Raw genomic sequence first — 16,388 nt, 5'->3', positions numbered from 1 at the left:
CTTAATGACAGGAGCACAATATGTACTAATGACGTGGACACAGTTTTAATACCAGAAGTAAACGCTGATGCAATTTTACCAAATACTGTAATAGAGAATGTTACAACGAAAGATATTGATAATGTAGTCATTACTACAGATAGCGAAAGACTTAACCTTTCAGATGATGGAGAAATAGTTTCTTCCAATGTTGTTATCATAGATATAATGCCAGAAAACACTTCAACAAAAAATATGCTAAGGCAAGACACCATCTCAAATGCCATTGAAATTAACCCAGATAATAATGAAGATTTTTCCGTGAGTGATGGATCTGAATATGAACCACCGCAAAAAAAGCGACAAAAGAAAGTTTTCCAGCTCTAGCAGTGATTCCTCTAGCTCTAACACCGACTCCTCCAGCTCAAGTAGCGGATCATCCAGCTCAAGTTCATCTAGCTTTGGCAATCGTTCCAAGCACTCCAAATCTACATCTCGTTCCAAACGTGTTTCTAATTTGTCAATTGTACATCATAATGCAGCCTCTGAAAATATTCAACCAAATACTGAACAAGCAAGTATTGTAACAAAGTCTAAAAAAGGACCAAAAACCCAAGTCAATGGCAAAAAAACCAGAGAAAGTATTTAAAAAACACTGGTCAAGCATATACGTCATCTAGAGGTAAAGCCATGCCAGAAAAAAGTATTCGTCCACCTTGTACGAGTACCTGCCGATTTTCTTGTTCAAATAAGTTTTCCACAGACGATAGGAATGTAATATTTAATACATACTGGGGTCTTAATTCTTTTCAACGACAGCGTGACTTCCTTGCTTCTTGTGTAAAGCAAGTTGAACCTGAATTACGTACTATCAAGATTCGAAAAGGTGGAGACATGAATAGAAAATGTAGAAAACCAAACACATCCTACTTTCTTGTAAATAAAGGTAGTGAAATAAGGGTTTGTAAAACGTTTCTATTGAATACATTGGCTATAAGTAATAAACCACTACGTACTGTAACTGAAAATAAATTTGCAAGCATAAGTGTAATTCCAACAGATAAACGCGGTAAGCACGGAAAACAGTCAAAGCTGGATGCTGAAATAATTCAATCTGTACGTGACCATATTAATTCGATCCCTAGGATGGAAAGCCACTACATCAGAGCCAATTCATCAAGAGAGTATATAGATGGAGGTTTGACTGTAGCTGAACTACACCGTAACTATAGTCAAAAACGTATTTCTGACAACAAGGAACCTGCAAATTACGACGCATACCATCGGATTTTCAATACCCAATTTAATATCAGCTTTTTTATTCCTCGTAAAGACCAATGTGACGTATGTGAGGCCTTTAAGAATGCTGTAGATAAAGAACCGTTGAGGTCCAGCTATAATCTACATCAAGAGGAAAAGAGTCTTAGTAGAATAGAAAAAAAACAAGATGTAGACGAGTGTAAAAAGCCTGATAGCAATAGCATTGTGGCTATATTCGATCTTCAAGCCGTATTGCCTTGTCCTATAGGTCAATCGTCGGCATTTTTTTATAAAAGTAAACTTAATTGTTATAACTTCACAGTATCAGATATTAAGGATGAGAAAACATATTGTTTCTTTTGGCATGAGGGTCTGGGTAAACGAGGAGCCACTGAAATAGGTTCTTGTTTGTACAATTTTTTAAAAGAATGTTCTTCGACTAAACCAAATTCAGACGTAACTTTTTTCTCAGATAACTGTTGTGGCCAACAAAAAAACAAATTCATTCTTAGTTTGTATTATTATGCCGTTTCAACCTTGCCAATTAGATCGATAACACACAAGTTCTTAATTCGGGGACACACGCAAAATGAAGCAGATAGCGTTCACTCGGTAATAGAGAAAAGTATTCGTCGAGCAAAAAAATCTGGACCAATTTACACGCCAGATCAATATGTGACTCTAATCCGTAATGCCAAAAAGACCGGTAACAGTTTCACTGTTAATGAAATGAGTTTCAATAGTTTCTACGATTTAAAGTTACTTTCTAACGATATTAACTTGAACACCGGCAAGAATGTTGATGGCGAAACAATCAGAATTTCGGTTGTTAAAGTCGTGAAATTCATTAAAGATTCTGATACCTATTTGTACAAAACCACGTATAAAACTGAACATTGGAACAAAGCTAAAATTAAAATTAGTCGTGCAGGCAAAAAAAATATCGCAGATATTAATTTGAGTACGGCTTATAGCTCTAAGTTGCCTATTGCGAACAATAAAAAGCAAGATATTCGACAACTAATAGCTGCTAATATAGTTCCAAAATATTATGAAAACACGTTTAACAGTTTATTTGATTAATTATTATTTACAAAAGCTTAAATATAATTAAAATAAAAACTAAAACAAGAAAAAGTATTAAACTTTGCAAAAGTGCGTTTTTTACTGGATACTTACATTTTTTTGATATTATGTATATTTTTTATTATAAATAATAATTAAAAACAAAAAAATAATAAATAAATAACAAAAAATAATAATAATAAGAAGACCGTTATATTTTACTACTTATGTTTCATTATCGTTTGCTGTCTGCTAAAATGACAACAAAAAGTAAAGTCAATTATGATGGGCCTTTTTGATGAACATTATTTCCAATTATTTGTTTTTATATTTGATTTTTCTAAGTTTTTTTTGTTTATACTTAAGTTTAAAGATTATTATTAAACCATTTATAAGACTTATTAAAAGACTGTTAGTAAGTTCCTAAGCTCTAAAGACTGAGTATTATCTAAGTTTGCCTTTCCTAGAATTTGATTACAACTCAAAGTATGAATATGATGCCAAATAATGTTGTAGTTATAAGAATTTAATTGTTTTGAGTTACCTTTTTATTAATAGTTGATTTTTCAAGAAGAATATATAGGTACGATTATGTTTGATTACGACACTTTATTTCATTTAAAACCTTATCCTAAATAATAAGCTTAAGTCATAAAACTAAATAATTCCTGGTGCAACAAAGTCACAATTCAGGACACATTTTTTTATTATGTCTTTTATTAGGATTTTTTTGGTAATTTAATATAAGATTTTTACGTAAAACTATAGCAAACAAAATAAACAATTAATTTTATAAAAATTTTAAACCTACTATAAATAGCTATCCAGAAATACGGAAATAAATGCAAAAAAAATATTAAAAGTCTTCTCCTGTAAAATTAAAAAATGAGCTGTTGTGACTTTGTTGCACCGAAGGTGCGATATGATGCCCATAGTTAGCGACCAAGTCTAGGAACTGTCATCACTGGCAATACGCACTGTTCGAAGACTTGTCTTCAGGCACTGAGGAATGTCGGACAAAAAGATGTCGCGAAGTTTTCCGAATGCAGCCTAGCCGAGTTAGATTCGGCGGTTCACCTCTTTCTCGAAATTGGACCTACCTAACTGGATCATATGTCCTAGGTATATGTATTCGTCTACAATTTCGAGTGCAGCGTTCTCAACTATAACTGAACCATAGGGCATCACTTCATCATCATACCAATTGTTTCAAATCAGTTACCTTCAGAGTTTGAATGTTGCCATTTTTATTACTATCATCACATTTATTTCCACTTTGTACTTTTAAATCAATTTCACTGTCTTCTTCAGTAGTGTCATGGTCAAACCAAGTCGGCTCTTCTGACAGGTCCCACAGTAGAATGGACCTACAAAACATATATATTTTACTGGCAGAAGTCGCGCGGTTTCACTCGCCTAGTTGCCCCGTTTCCGTCAAAATACGGGGATACAATATAGCATAGGACACTTACAAATAACGTAGCTTTCAGTAGTAGTGTTATCCTTGTATTTTAAAATACGTAAAACTTAGCATATAAGGGACATGCATACAAAAGAAATATTATTTACCCCGAAAATATAAATTTAAGAACACATGTTCCTTGAACATTTATAATTAATTTTCGGTAAAGAAATTTATCCCCAAAGCTATGGGAGAAACTCCCCAGCACCCTGTATATATTTTTGGTGACTTTAGTTTATTATAAAATACATATAGGAATTTTTTGTCATTGGTTTTTTTTCCGTAACGTGCTGTATTCAAAATGATAGGTCTCCTTTTACCTCTTTGTAATTGTATATTTAATTAGTACAGATTTGCAAATGAACGAATTCAAGATTTTTTTTTCTTAGGGTATGCGTGCGTTTTGTATTATATTTTAAGTTATTATTAGTGTATTATATTTTATAACACATTTGCTCGTAAAGTATCGCTTATTTCACCAATTTCAATATCGTAATGTATGTCATTACGCACATCTGCCGTAATGTAATATAAAACCTTTATCATCCGTATTTCCATCCATTTGTCAAAAAAAAAAATGACAGGCGCATGAAAATGTCATCATAAGGAAAACAGGCAAAGATGCAAATTCATTTTCAAAGTGTGTTTAAAGTGTTTCCTCGCAAATGTGTTATAAAACTTCGTATGACATACGTGCGCTTTGATAATTACAGCCTCTGCTTCCTTACTATAGCTCTCGTCTGCGGCTCGAGCTGCAATATCGCCTCGGCTGTAATTTTCAACTTACCGCACATATATCATAATGTACTATTATGTGTGTTGTGTATGCTGTTGTTTATTGGTTGCGAGCTCAGAGTGCTGATGACGAATGCCGGTGTGCGAAAAAACTCAATCGAGTTTATGTCACACCGTTAAGTTACATTAAGAAATGTTAAAAAGTAGTGATGCGCCGAGTAACACTTTTGCCGAGTAACGAGTACCGAGTTTTACTCGGTTAAATTTTTTTTTAACCGAGTACTCGGCCGAGTAACTCGGTTCAATCAAATTCCCATTTCGCGCGCGTAAACAAGTATTAATTCAATTCAATTCAATTCAAAACTTGTTTTTTCAAGTAGGTTTAGTTTACAAGCTGTTGACGTTTCTAACGTCAAGTTTGACTATTTGTAGTCGCTCAGAAGGCGCGGTCTCCTGTTGAGAAAACGACGGGAAACTCAAAAGTTGCTCTTTTAAATCTTTCATTTTAATTTTATTAAAATTTAATTGAGATTTTCAAAGATTTGCTAAATTACTAATAAATACTTTTTGATTAACAAAAATATGTTGTTGTGTTATAATTATATGTACCTAAATAATTATTTTCTTAAACAGGGTATACTACTCTGCATTCACCGACCGAGTTATTCGGCCGAGTACGAGTATCAAAATATCCACCGAGTATGCCGAGTACCGAGTATCAACCGAATACTCGGCCCATCTCTATTAAAAAGTGTACATTTATATTTAAATAAAAAAAAAAATTTAAGACAACTCACCCGTCACACAACCCTCCGACAATAAAACCACTAATGCTGCCTCTAAACCTTCCAATTGTGACGTCATCAGTAGCTATCAGTATTTTCAAAGGCTTCAACATGGCAACACCTAAATCCCACAACGATATGACACACTTTTTTAATTTGCTTGGTAACTTACTATGCACCATCGCTATCATATTAGTTTTAGTATCAGAATATATGGCAGCTATTATACGTGTGTTGTTTAAAAAAGAATAATCTTCTGTCATATTTGTATTGCTTATTAATAAGTATTCTTTACTAAAAGGGAACTTCGACGTTTGGTTCAGATTCGATAAAGAGTTCCCAGAGTTTTTATTAAGTATATTACTAACTCTGCTTTCCATTTTTTTGAGAAATTTCCTCAACTTTTTCGGTTCGTATTCAACGTTTTTTAATTTCTTTTTATAGTTTTCATATGGCAACATTTTATTTGTACTAACACCGTCTTTCTGCTCTAAATAAATTCTTAAAGGATTAGTGAAATAACTTTCATCGATTATTTCATTTGCATCATCCTGAACGTTATGAATAAGAAATTCAAAATTATCCACACTATCTCTTTTATTAATTTTATCACTCGTTTTAGTGTTAAAATGATAATTATTAGAAAATTCTATAGGATTTTGTGTCCATTTGTCAGTCATTACTATTTCGTCAGTTTGGACTTCCTCGGTGATACCATCATCAAAAGTCTGCACAGCAGTTTGCGTATAATTAAATCTACCAAATGTTGCCATATACAAATCGTAGGGTATGGGTTTCATTTCGTATAAATCATATGACATTTCATGCAAAGTCACCATACTGAGTATATCATCGGCCCGTTGTTTGAGCCTCTCGAAAATCTTCCTTTTACGTCGATTCACTTTGGATTTTGTGAAGTCTATGAAGAGTGGTCTGTAAAAAGCACATTCCAACATTTTATACAAATACAAAAAAAAAAAAACAACTTGAACCCAATAGTAAAAAATTAACCTTCGTAAAGTTACAAAGCTGATAAAGCTTTAAACTTTGTAATACTCCAAAAATCTTGGAACAGATCTATTTTACTTTACAGGACATACAATCAATAAAGCGTGGTACGATACAACTAGTACATCTTCACGGCAAACTTTTCTAGAAGGAATTGACCACAGGACTAAAGTTGCCGCCTGGTAAAGGCAGACTATTAATCATTTGCCACATTGGTAGTGAAGAAGGTTTCCTCAAAGGGGGATTGTGTAGCGTTATCCATATAAATATTATTATATAATTAATTCTAGCTTATCTATATTAACATTTAGTTCGTAGATTATCTACAACTTGACAATGTACCATATTGTAAGTCGACCTTCTAACCACACGCGGCAAAATTGCTCTTATTTTAAAGTTAAAAAAGTAATGTAGACTATCATAGTGCGATGAACGGTGAGGTGTTTGAGCAATGGTACCAGATTTCACCTAAATTTAAAAAAAGATTCATATCACTCCAGAAAAATGGAAAAAAATCCAATAACCTCATGGAGGAAAGCCGATATTCAGGCTGGCTATTGTCAAAAAATTGACATTTGACTCAAATGCACGCTCAAAGTAAAGTTACAAATTGTTAATAAAGAAAAACATAAATATAATACTTATGTCGTTGACAATCTAGCCGCACAAAATTGTGTAACTATACTTAGCTTATCATACCACTGTGAGCTAAATGCCATTGAGTTGGTTTGGGCTCAGGTTAAGGGGCATGTAGCCAGAAATAATAAAACTAATAAAACTTCAGAGGTAATTGCTTCTGCTAGAAGATATCAGTAAAGTAGATAAAAAAAAAATAGCAAGATTGCATAGCACATATTATTAAAGAAGAAGACAAATTATGCCAATCGACAATATAATTGTAGTCCAGTCAAATTGATTCTTAAAATAGAAGTAAGGTTGAGGTGAATGTTCAGAATACTATTATAAATGAATTGTGAAAAGTCCCCATCAATATCGCTTGTGTAAAAAAATTTATTGATGGTGAAAGTTTGGAAAAGTTTTACAGCTGAACGGTGAGTTTTACAGCAAAAATAGTAGATCATCCGATTCTCTACAAAAAACGTGTCCACACTTTTTATCATAAGCATTGCCATTTCCGTGAAAAAAATATTTAAAAATGAAGACTTTTACGTGTGACCTTTTGCCTGTAAATGTCTTAACGAAATTAATTTTAAATAAATCGAAGTGGGCTTTTTATTAAACAAACTATAAATAAATACTTCCACATTACCACCGATGAATGATGATTGTAATTCACCTTTTCCCTTCCTTAAAATGAAGGCGCCTCACCTGTCTAGAACATCAACATGCAAGGTTTTCATGCTAGATAGACCAGAGCCAGTCATGTCTTGAAAGCCTTCGTCGGTTAAGGACACCCTCTTCTCAATATCTTCAGAACCCTCCACGATATGGTCCATCGGTTTTGTTTTTCCCGCTGAACGTGGATCGGGTAGTTCGAAATTGCCTGATTAAAAAATAATTGACTAATGAAAATAATCAATAATATAAATAAAGTATGTAGAGTCAATGGTCTATCTGATGGATGAACAAAAAATATTTAATTATTAAATAAAAGAAAACTATTCTTAGAGTTTTAGTGAAAACGTAGAAAAATAAACTCTAGAAACACACTTATTATCAGCTTTCAAACACCAGTTAATATTGAGTGACATATTTCTGAGGAATATACCATTATCTCCACCGACAACTACCAAACTAAAAGGAGGGACTGAAGTTCTCGATATTTCTTTATTTCTCGATACTTTATAGGCAAAATTTCCTTAGTCAAATTTGCAATTTCAAGATATTATCACGGCTAATTGTAATTTGACATCATGGGTGATGATTAATTTTTTCAATTTTAGTAATGGACATTTCGGTATCTACGTATTTTCTAGTGTTCGCTGAATAACCATTAAATAACAATTTCCTTAAAAAGCTAACTGCACTACAGCAAAAGCTATCTGCTCTAGTGCAGTTAGCTTTTTATCTAGGTTTCTGCGAAATGCGATCATTCACGCTCCATACATTTTATGGTCTTTTTGTAAGTGCCGGCCAATAAAAAAGAAATACTAACCAGAATCGAGCATCCTTTCCTCTTTTAAGTGTGATTCATCACTTTCTTGTAAATTACTATCAAATGAATGATCATCGTGACATTTACAAACATCTCCATCGTCATCGTTATTGCTACGAGAATCATTTGACAAACTAGTGTCATCATTTAGTGATTCACTTTGGTACGAATCGAAGTCTGATTCGTAACTTTCAAAGTCGTCTTCATAATCAACTTCTTCCTCAATTTCTCTTTTTTGTTCCAAAGCTTTTTGGGGCGGCTGTAAAATTATAACATTAGATTACTAGACTTGGCCCGCTGACTATGGGAATTATTAGAAGGCTCAAAGTCATTCAGCGGGCGATGGAGCGAGTTATGCTTGGGAGTATATCTGCGTGATCGAATCAGACATGAGGAGATCCGCAGACAAACCAAAGTCACTGACATCATCGAGTCGCGAAGCTGAAATGGCAATGGGCAGGCCACATAGTTCGAAGAGCCGATGGACGTTGGAGCCCCAAGGTGCTCGAATGACGACCCCCACACCGGAAAGCGCAGTGTTGGTCTACCCCAATAGGTGTACCGAGGACATCAAGCGGGATGCAGGGAGCCGCTGGATGCTGACGGCTCGAGACCGTTGTGTTTGGAAGTCCATGCAAGAGGCCTATGTTTATCAGTGGACGTCCATCGGCTGATAATGAGATTAACGTATTTAAATACGCGATAAATCAGGGGAAACTTATTTAATTACCTTGGGTTTCTGTACATTTAAATCCACATAAAACGCTTTTGGCTGTGCAGTTAGTTTCTTATTCATATTTAACATTTCTAAATTATTATCTACTACATCAGGTGTCAGAATTTTTATTTCTTCGTCGTCCAAAGTCCTCGTTTTAGTTCGTTTACGTTCTGGCAACACCACTGAAGGATTAACTATTTCTTTTCTTTTAACCACCTCTACGCTTTGTATTTGCTCTGATCTTTTCTTATCTTTGTGTTTAACATCTTTATTATCAATTGTTTTCTTATCTTTCGTCTTTTTTTGTTCATCATCTACATTCAATCTTTTTTTAGCTATTGGAGAGTTTGTGAAAGGTAACTTTTTAGTGACAGCATGTCTTGATGAAGGTGCGTTAGGTTTAGCAGTTAATTTAGAATCAAGGGCAGGTTTTACTCTATAACTCTTTGTACTTGTTAGGCTTACGTTTGACGGAGACGATTTAAGTAAATCCTTCATAGGGGATTCATTACTAGTTTTATTGGGGGACGATAGTTTTTTAGAAGCTTTCAAACTTTGCACATTGCTCTTTCTCGCGTAAATATCTGCAGCTAACGGCTTTTGGACAAAATTACGTGGAGTTGATACGCTGTATATGCTGTTCTTTAATTTTTCTTCGGGTTTCTTCGCTACAATGTCGTCCTTTGACGTTTCCCGTTTTGTCTTTTTGCCAGCAGATATTTTAGTTGACATGTTGAATATATCAATTTATCTGGAAACAATGCAATCCACGTAAGTGTCACCACACACGGGCCACAAACGACAGACAGACAAACGCCATAAGAAACAAGAAAGGTAAAAAGGCCACAAAAGTAGCCGAAGCGCGGACAGCCTCCTCACTGGCGCAGTGAACTTACAAGACGGAGGTCCTGGGTTCGATCCCCGGCTGGGCTGATTGAGGTTTTCTTAATTTATCCAGGTCTGGGTGGACCGACAAAGACGTACCGCCAAGCGATTTAGCGTTCCGGTACGATGTCGTGTAGAAACCGAAAGGAGTGTGGATTTTCATCCTCCTCCTAACAAGTTAGCTCGCTTCCATCTTAGACTGCATCATCACTTACCATCAGGTGAGATTGTAGTAAAGGGCTAACTTGTACAGAATAAAAAAAAAAGCCACGAAGGTGGTCGACACTTGCGGTCGTTGGCTGCTACTTTTACAAACAAACGCGAAAGTTTGTTTGGATGTTTGTTACTCTTTAACACCGCAACTACTGAACCGATTTGGCTGGAAATTTAGAATAGTAATACATTTTACTTTGGATTAACACACAGATTACTTTTCATCCCGGAAAAATCCATGGTTCCCGAGGGATTTGTGAAAAACTAAATTCCACGCGGACGAAGACGCAGGCGTCCGCTAGTACTTTAATACATTAAGGTACAGAACACTACGTACGAGAGTCTTTTTTTTACAAGTAAGCCCTTGATTACAATCTCACCTGATGGTTAGTGTTGATACGATCTAAAATAGAAGCGGACTAACTCGTTAGGAGGAGGATGATAATCCACACCCCTTTCGGTTTCTACACGATATCGTATCGGAACGCTAAATCGCTTGGCGGTGTTTGCCGATTAGGTGGTAACTAGCCTCGGCCGAAGCCCCCCACCAGCCAAACACCGACTCGCACTTGGCTGGTTTTGTTCAAAACAACGTAGTCAATAATTAATATTACAAAAGTATTGATCTAAGCATTACAATGAATATTTTATTTGTTACCTTGACATTATAAATAGGTCATCCGATATTATCACTGAGACATCGTTTGAATTGTTCACATAGCATTATTTACACTTCTCCCTAAATATGTACAACATATTAAATACATTTATAATAAAACCTATTTACAATTACAGAGTATTTTTTAAAATACAAAAAGTTTCCCGTTTATTGGAATGAGTTTACACGATTGGTTGCTATGGTAACGCTTTTGCCAAGTGCGCGTAACTTATCCGTAGACAGAGAACACCGCCAACGGAAAATACCATAGATATCCTAGAGTATAGATCGGCGATAGAGAACAGAAAACAACAATAACTATATGTCATAATATAATTTCTTAGTATTCATTTTTATAATTTACAAATGTACACAATTATGATTTTTTCGATTTTTTAAATGAATTTTATATATTATAATGAGAAACGGAGAAATATTAACCAATAAGATTGCATAAAATCTCCGCTCCTCTTACGTCTTTGGACAGGGGTAAGCGGAGCGGGGTTAAATAAATTAAATTTAACATAGTCAACACAAAGTTACAAATTATTCCTCTTCCTAATAAAATTTGTTCCGTCCAATTTCTATTTTACCGTTCCTTTCTAAAGTCCTTGAAAAACTTGTCTTCCAGCAGTTCTCCGTATTATTAAACCGAAATTTACTTTTAAGTCCGTTACAATCTGGTTTTCGTCCTGGTCATGGTACGGTTACCGCTTTGACTAAAGTTACTGACGATATTCGTTGGGCGATGGACAATAGACAACTCACTGTCCTAGTTCTGCTTGATTTGAATGCTTTTAATTCTGTAGACTATGACATTTTGTTGAGTCTATTACGCTCTATTAACATATCTCCATCGGTTATAGACTGGTTTCAGAGCTACCTCAAAGGCAGCAGCGTAAGCAGCGCATTCGGGTTGATGACTTCTTTTCATCTTGGTGTGATGTTACGGCAGGGGTACAAATATGCCGCTCATCATCTCTTGAGAACCTTAGCTCAACTGTCTCTGCTATAAACTTTCACCTTAGCGCAATTGATACCTGGAGCAGACAGTATGGGCTTAAGGTGAATCCCCTAAAATCTAAGGCTTGGTTCCAAGAGGTGATACTTCCTGGTGATTTAAAGATAAACTTTAAATTGGATCTAAGAGCTGACGTGTTATCGCCGCGTTGCAACGACTTGCGGTACGGACCGCTTCAGTGTGCTGCGGCGTTCGAGCCGTCCACATCTCTTGTTGTGCAATTCTTTATTGGTTACTTGGGATAGGCGGGGAGAGTGACTTGAGTGGAAAAGTGGAGTGTTAGATATCTGTCAAAGGCGCCTTTAACCCTACACACATCGTTAACAAGTGCGTGACTCCACTCAAGGTCATTCTCTGCCACTCAGGGTTTATTGGTAACATTCATAGTGGGAATTGTTAGACCTCACAGACTTTCATTCAATAATTGTTTGCAGAGAACCGCTTCTGATGTGAAATCCCTTATACTCTGACAGACGTTAATATATTACCAGAACATTTGCATGAGAAAATGGATAGGACAAATCCTATTATTTTATTGAACACGTGCAAAACTTAAACAGACACAACACAACCTGAGAACAGGTCAAAGACGCCCATAACAGGGTTGGCTACCATAAATATTGTTGTGAACAATAAAACATATCAACAGACATTTTGTGTTGCGGGTAATGAAAATTCAATGCCTATATTGTGTTGTGATGCATGTGTCTGATTAAATTTAGTTAAGAGGGTGTAATCAGTGATAACAGAAGATAGACTTAATATGGAGGACTTAGTTAGAAATAATAATGATTTATTCACCGGTATTGGTAAGTTTAACAAGGAGTATGATATTAAATTAAAACAAGGTACTATACCAACATCCAAACCACCTTATAGAGTACATCTGAAGCTTAGACCCTAATTACAAGAAGAATTGTCTAGACTGGAGGGTTTAGGTATAATAAGCAAAGTTAATGAACCTTCTGAATGGGTTAACTGTTTAGTAATTATTGAAAATCCTGATAAAACGATTAGGATATGCCTTGACCCAAAAGATCTAAATAATATTGTTATATACCTACTATTGAAGATTTATACAATACGAGACAAGATGGATCTGTGGTGACATAATAAAACCAAGCTTGAATATGGTTACATGGTTTATTTAATAAATAAACAATATTACAGAACTATGTGCCCCGCCTGTCGCCATATGCGATACGATCACGCAGAGATACTCCTAACATAGCTCGTTCTATCGCCCGCTGAGTAACTCTGCATTCGTGACTCGCTTCGAAAAGATTTCGACGAATTGATAACCTCCTCCTTTTTTTGAAGTCGGTTAAAAATGGAAATTCACACACATAGTGTGTGTGAATTTCCATTTTTAACCAAAAACAAACAAAAACTGTTACTTCATGTCTTTACTTGTACATTCAGTATTATGATTACATACTTAAAACCCGAGCGTTGCCAATATATATTTCGTGTTTATTTTTTTTTTGTTTCTTAACACGTTTGGTGCGGCACTGATTTTCTGTACTTTCCTTTGGTGCGGTACGAGGTTTTTTGACCTCATACTAGAACTTTATGTGGTCCGGTACGAGGTCCATCGACCTCCTGGCTGGCTACTGAGCAGCAATGTGCCGCGAGTTCTTGCTGCTTGATCCGCACTTAACTGTTACGGAATAAAATCAGGGTTGGTAATTGTTAGAAATTGGTATCACCAAAATACTAAACTATGTATCCTCCGAGTATGTGTATAATCTATGTTTATAATCTATGCTTAAGTCTATTGTCGATTGATACTTTCTTCCGGTGTCATTGTACAACCAGTGTGAGTAAAAAGATCGACTAATTAATTCAATAAAGCCGTTTATTAGTAATGAGAATCGGGTGACTCCCATTGCCCGCTAGTGATCACTTTCCCGCAAAAGCTATATTAAGGCGGCTTCTGAACGCATGCGTTACATTTTTTATGTTGGCAACATTGCCCGTCAACCAGCGCGGGAAATGAAAAGGGACGCTAATATTCCCCGTCATATTGACCAGACAGAGACAGTACGACCCTAACCGCGAGCGATACGACACGTATCCGCCGTGTTGTGTAACGTTGAAAGAGTTACTTACTTCCTTCGGCGCTACAACCCTTTGTGGGTCTTGGCCTCCTCTACCACTTTTCTCCATCCATTTCTATGCCTTGCCTTTCTTTCCTACCCAGATATTTTTTCCATTTTTTGCAGGTCCTCTTTCACACAATCTAGCCATCTTTTTTTAGGTCTTCCTTTTAATCTTTTTACCTGTGGCCTCCATTTTGTCATCACTTTAGGCCCTCTAGTATTTGGCATCCTCTCCACGTGTCCTAGCCACTGAAGACGTTGGGTTTTACAATGACGCACTATTTTCGCCTTTCACTAGGTTTGCCAATTCGTGGTTCATTCTATGGCGATGGGTTCCGTCTGAACTTCTTTGATTCAACTCGTTTGAACACGTTGAAAGTGTTACTTGTACATTAACTTTAGTGTAGTATCATTTAAGATTACCGATTAATTTCAATACACGAGTGAACAACAGTACGAGTTTCATTTAGGATCTACCCACGATATCCTAATCGTTATTTTGGTTTTAACACTTTCGCTGCGGCACTGATTTTTCTGTACTTTCCTCTGGTGCGGTACGAGGTCAATCGACCTCGTAACTCTTGAACACACTAGGCATACGAGGTCAATTGACCTCGTACCGCAGCGAACGTGTTAAATGGCGAAAGTACGAATGAGAACCACTACAAAGGCTTCCTGGTCTTCGGATACTTTAGACAAGGCGGTCAAACTTATTTTAGATGGTTTTTCTATACGAAAAGCTGCTAAAGTTTCGAATATTAATTTCTCAAGTCTACAGAAAAGATTCAATAACAGTACATTATGATATAAGTGCGGTAAGTTGAAAATTACAGCCGAGGCGATATTGCAGATCGAGCCACAGGCGAGAGCTAGTAAGGAAGCAGAGGCTGTAATTATCAAAGCGCACGTATGTCAAACAACGTTTTATACCACATTTGCAGGGAAACACACTTTGAACACACTTTCTGAAAATGAATGACCTTTGTTTGTTTTCCTTATGATGACGCTTGTCATTATTGAAGAAAGAACAACAACTTCTAGCTCAGTCAATTGTCCAGCCCCTGACCCATCAGTGGAAATGAAAAAAACAGCATCTGGCCCAATATATTCACCAGTCCCTAGCACACCACGTCAAGTTGATTTTACAGTCTCTAGTCTTGATATCTCGTGTCGTGTATACATCACGAGACTCAAAACGCAAACGGGGTAGACCATTAAGAAGGTGGAGTGACGATATAGTCAGGGTTGCAGGTAAAACATGGCAACGAACAGCCAGAGACAAAATACAGTGGCTACAATTGGAGGAGGCTTTCACTGCTATATGCAGTCCTTACAAAAAAGAATAATAAAATGAAAAATTAACATTACTAACATAATATAAAAAAAAAATTAGATAATATCAACTAACCTACTAACAATGTATAAAACTTGTAAACCTTAATAATAATTTTCAAAAAAATGTCTGTAATTGTAAGGAAATAAAGCTATTTTTATTTTTTATTTTATTTTATTTAGTCTTGATATTGTATCGGAACTAATTATGTCCAAGGCCACGCTCAGGGCACCGTGGCGCGACTGGGGCGAACACACTCACCTTGCCGTGGATTGCGCCCGTCTTGTTTCGATAAGCGCAATAACTGAATTAATTAGGTCATTCATTTTTAAGAGTAGCCAAAAAATGGCGACATGACATATTTTCCGTAAATGGGCAGAAAATACGAGTATATATGACGTCCCACACATAATAAAAGGCACTTGAAATAATCTGAGTACCAAAAATATGATTTATAATTATAAGAACGAAAGAAGTAAGTGGCAGGTTTATGCAGCAGTCGTGCTCCGTGCTACGAGCTCCGTGCTCCGTGCTCCGTGATACGAGCTCCGTGCTCCGTGCTACCAGCTCCGTGCTCCGTGCTACGAGCTCCAAGCTACGAGCTACGTGCTACGTGCCGCAGAGCTACGTTTACTTAATAAAATTACAGAAGAAAACATCAATCCCGAAAAAATTAATAACATTTTATCAATTTATAAATATATATTAATAACATTTTATTAATTTAAAAAAATTAATAACATTTTATTAATTTTTTTGTACCGTAGTACAAAAAAAAATTGATAAAATGTTATTGATTTTTTTTTAAATTAATAAAACGTTATTAATATATATTTACGGTACAACTTTCAAAAGGCTCACGAGACCGAGCACCACAAGATGTCATGAAATAGACACCACATTATTATATTTGCGAAAATCACTGGATTTCGCACCAAACACGACATAATTCAAATACTTAAAATCCCGCTGAATGTCTCACGACAGAATGCAGGAATAATAACTCTCAACCCATATTCGGCTCACTGCTGAGCTAGAGTCTCCTCAG

At 35.8% G+C, this 16,388-nt stretch overlaps 1 protein-coding gene across 2 annotated transcripts in view; it reads right to left on the bottom strand.

Annotated features, from left to right (window-relative positions):
* LOC112045789 (uncharacterized) overlaps positions 1–16,137 on the bottom strand; it is a 33,290-nt gene extending 17,153 nt beyond the window's left edge. The window contains exons 1-6 of one of the 2 annotated variants that reach the window (XM_024082114.2): positions 10,885–16,094; positions 9,141–9,879; positions 8,411–8,669; positions 7,624–7,798; positions 5,299–6,219; positions 3,527–3,671 (exon numbers count right to left, since the gene is read on the bottom strand). In XM_024082114.2, the coding sequence (XP_023937882.1) occupies positions 3,527–3,671; positions 5,299–6,219; positions 7,624–7,798; positions 8,411–8,669; positions 9,141–9,860 (2,220 nt within the window). In that variant the 5' untranslated portion in view covers positions 9,861–9,879; positions 10,885–16,094. Of the gene's footprint in view, positions 1–3,526; positions 3,672–5,298; positions 6,220–7,623; positions 7,799–8,410; positions 8,670–9,140 lie in introns of both variants that reach the window. The other variant, XR_008252183.1, reaches the window with a different exon arrangement.
* Positions 16,138–16,388: the final 251 nt, after the last annotated feature.

The sequence above is a fragment of the Bicyclus anynana genome, chromosome 26 (assembly GCF_947172395.1).
Source record: "Bicyclus anynana chromosome 26, ilBicAnyn1.1, whole genome shotgun sequence".
Classification (NCBI taxonomy): Eukaryota; Metazoa; Arthropoda; class Insecta; order Lepidoptera; family Nymphalidae; genus Bicyclus; species Bicyclus anynana.
The sequence above is the reverse complement of the archived record's forward strand: the minus strand, read 5'-3'. Positions and strand labels throughout refer to the sequence as shown.